Genomic DNA, 3741 nt, shown 5'->3' with positions numbered 1-3741 from the left:
ATGCCACAATCTTGTCTCCATTCTCTTCTTGGTATTTGGGCATGCAAATAGATTGAGTCTTTCCTTTTGGAACATCTGAGCTCATTCAGTAAAATCAAACAAGTAAATTTAGATAGAATCTAAACACTAACATTTATTCTTCACTTTTTTAAAAAAGAATTATTTCATTATTATTATTATTATTTTTAATTTGACCAGAGAGAGACAGAGAAAGTAAGAAAGGAAGCTACCAGGTCTGGGGCTCGAATGACAGTTGGCTATGTCGGAGTCCAACACCTCAACCACTGTATCACCTGCAGCCCCCCATTTCTTAACTTTTTAAAAAGTTTATTTCTTCTGTGTGTGAGAGAGAGACAAGCACCCTCAACAGGGTTCTTAAGGTGCAAGCCACCCCCAACCTTAGCCAGCTGGATCCTGGGTATGCTTGTGCATTCACACCAGGCATGCACAGGGGTACCCTGGGATGTGAACTGGGGACTCTCCCACGTTGATTACATTGTTATAGAGCACTGTGCTACCTTTCGTCCCTCTGTCACTTTTTGCTTAACCATGTTTTCTTTTTTTTTTTAAAGAATTATTTTATTTAGCTCTTATTTTGCGAGAGAGAGAGAGAGAGAAAGAGAGAGGTAAAGCGAGAGAGCGAGCTGCCAGGTCTTAACTTGAACCGCTGTTGGCCATGTGGGAGTCCATTGCCCTTGATCACCATGCCACCTGCTGGTCCCTAACTATGTTTTTTAAAATGAGTTTTTTTTTTTTTAGAAGTTTTTGCTATAGGGCACGTGTGCTCACCAGACAGACAGAGAAGAGAGCCAGAGACAGAAAGCAAGAAATCACTCCCCAGGGGGATGGCCACGCTGCAGTCCCTTCTCCATTCTCCTCTCGGGATCTTGGGCACGCACGCACATGAGCCTGGTGTGAGTTTTAAGCCACTGCGTCCAGGAGTCGAACCGTGGTCTACTACATGGGAGTCCAGCTACATAGCCATTACACTAACTGCTGGTCCCTAAAATGAGTATTTGAAAGACTCGGATTTGAAAGACTAAATGCTTATTTCAGTGGCGTTCCATTTTAGCTATGCTTCCTTGACTGTGTGAGTTCATGACGCGAGTTGTGACTGTATGCCATCATGCTCTTGTTTTGGTAGGCCGCATCTATAAGTGCTTGTTTACTGGCTCTGTGAGCTCACTACTGACACTGCCGCTAGACATGCTATCAACGTGAGTATTGAACCTGGATGACGATGAAGATTATGGACAGTTCCCTAGCGAAGGGGTGGTTAGGATTCCTTTTCGATTAAGATATGTTGCAGAAAATATCTGCTTAAGGACCATACCAGTTCATTTAAAGTTCCAAGCTATTAGACTAAGGTCTCCCAAATTGAACCTTACTCAAGTTTTCAATGGAGGGAAAAAAGTCATTTCATTAATTTCATTTGAGTAATCGTCTGTAACTTTGTTTTTAACAGGGAAAATCTGTTGGCGGATTGTTTGCAGGGTTGTTTTGTGGTAACGTGCACACTGTGTGCATTCATCAGCCTGGTGTGGCTGCGAGAGCAGATAGTCCATGGAGGAGCCCCGATCTGGTTGGAGCACGCTGCTCCGCCTTTCAATGCTGCCGGGCACCACCAGAATGAGGTAACTCCCCTACCCCACAAAACTGATTTTAGGTGAGAAGTGAAAATGGTTATTTTTTATTTTATTTATTTATTTATTTATTTTACATTTTTTCACTGATTCCCACAGCATACAAAATACAATTTCCTATCCGCAATACATCGTATAGTGCCTTAATCGTATATGTTATCATCAACAAATAATTTTCCATTTCTTGTTACATATGTGTATGTGTGTGTGTGTGTGTGTGTGTGTGTATGATTCCCCCCCGCCCCCCATATTTCTACCCTCTGCCATTTTCCACCCTCCTCCTATACTGTCTCTGGTATCTGCAGTTGCTTTCCATTCCTTCCCTCCCCACACACATTTTATTGATTCACAAAATATCTTAATTAATCTAATTCCTCTCAATAGTAAGTTCAACTAATATATACATATCTGTAAACACATGTTTGACTTTTAGCATGAAACTGAGTAGAATGGATATACTATAAAATAACACTTAGCTGAGGCTGTATAGCTTACTGTGGTCATTGAATAGGTATTTTTTAATATAGTTTTTAATTTCAAGAAAGGTAGTTTTAGCTTTAATGAATCAATAAAAATATGTTAAGAGAACTTTGTTTAAGACTTAAAGCCAGGAAACAGGTTATGATTCTGTTCAAATAGTAGGGACATACACCTGTCCACAACTCAGGAGGAGACAAAAATCCTTAACTCTGGAAAACAAAGCATAGAAGAAGATCAGTAATGTTTTAGTCAAAAGTCATAACATTCTATTTCACCAGGTCAATCTCATGTACTTAATCTGTCTTCTGTTGTGGTCTGATCTGTTTAAATTCTGGAAGATAACATTCAACTTTGGACTTGCCCTTACCATTAAGCTGGCCATTTTCTTAGTTGTTTTTGAACTCTTATTTCTGTGTGTCTGACTTGATTTTTCCTGATATAGAACTCGCTTCAGAACTTCTTGGAGAGCTGGTCTGGTATCAGTAAATTCTTTCAGATTTTGTTTATCTGAGAATGTTCTTGTCTTCTCTCCCCATATGAAGGATAATCTTGCTGGATGTAGTATTCTAGGTTGAATTGTTTTTGACTTAACTCTTCGTCTGCTGTTAGCCTGATGGGATAGCCTTTGTAGGTAACTTGACATCTCTCTCTTGCTAGTCTTGAGCCTTAGTTTAGTCCCTGAAAGTACTAGTACTCAATTCCAGTGGAGGAGTCAGTCTTCTGAAAAATGAAAATTACTGTTGGGACTGGCAGGTGGCGTGGTGTTTAAGGGTGCTGAATTCTAGCTGGCTAATTCGATTCCTGGACCTGGCGTCTTGCTTTCTCACTTTCTCTCTCTCTCTTGCTCTGTTCTTTGGTCAAATTAAAATAACTAATTAAAAAAAAACAAAAACAAAAACACTTATTTTCCTTGAGATAGAAACCCTTGACTTTCATGCCCCCCATAAATGTTCTTCATGGCTGCAAAGGAGGCCAGTGGGAAGGCTTGGAAGAAGATTAAAAAAGATGTGAAAAACAAAAAGAAAGCTATTTTGACTGCCTCTTAATTTTCTAGCCAGATTGGAAGCAATGTTGGAGGGCCAACTAAAATACTTTTATTTTCTTTGCCCTGGTTAACTCTTAAACTCAGGGCTGCATTTAAGGTATAACTTAGGTATGTATTCAACATACTGCATAACATTAGGAGGCAACCCCACCTCCTTGCTGACCAGTTTCTTCATATGTAAAATGCCTTGCCTTTCATGCTGAGCATTTAAAAGTGGCAAAATTGAAACATTGTTGATCAAAGTCTTATGTACTTTTATTTTTTTCTTTATGAGTGGTGACATGGTTAAATGCAAGGTTATTCACTAGAGTGTTAAGAGAAGAAAGATACAATAAATGTTTTTTAGTATCTTGTTTGGGACTCAAACTGCATGGACTATATGGGAGCCATTACACTATCAGCTGGTTCCTAAAAGTGTTTTTAAGTGGTGTCTTTTTAAAAAATTTCTGTACAGTTTGTGATAGCTATTTCTTTTTTTAGTTTAGTTCTTTTTGTTGTTGTAGTTTTTTTTTTTTTTTTTTTTTTCTTTTTTTTTTTTTTTTAAGGTGTGGAAGGGTAATTTGGAAAAAAAGA

At 38.7% G+C, this 3741-nt stretch overlaps 1 protein-coding gene across 1 annotated transcript in view; it reads left to right on the top strand.

The window, feature by feature from the left end:
* Positions 1-3741, top strand: part of MARCHF6 (membrane associated ring-CH-type finger 6) — a gene marked incomplete in the record, with an annotated part of 65570 nt that overhangs the window by 8983 nt on the left and 52846 nt on the right. Inside the window, 2 exon segments of the mRNA XM_027769889.1 lie at positions 1145-1217; positions 1466-1634. Of these exon segments, the coding sequence (XP_027625690.1) occupies positions 1145-1217; positions 1466-1634 (242 nt within the window).

Source organism: Tupaia chinensis, unplaced genomic scaffold, assembly GCF_000334495.1.
Source record: "Tupaia chinensis unplaced genomic scaffold, TupChi_1.0 Scaffold000096_1, whole genome shotgun sequence".
NCBI lineage: Eukaryota > Metazoa > Chordata > Mammalia > Scandentia > Tupaiidae > Tupaia > Tupaia belangeri.
Note: the sequence above shows the minus strand (reverse complement) of the source record. Positions and strands in the feature narration are given on the sequence as shown.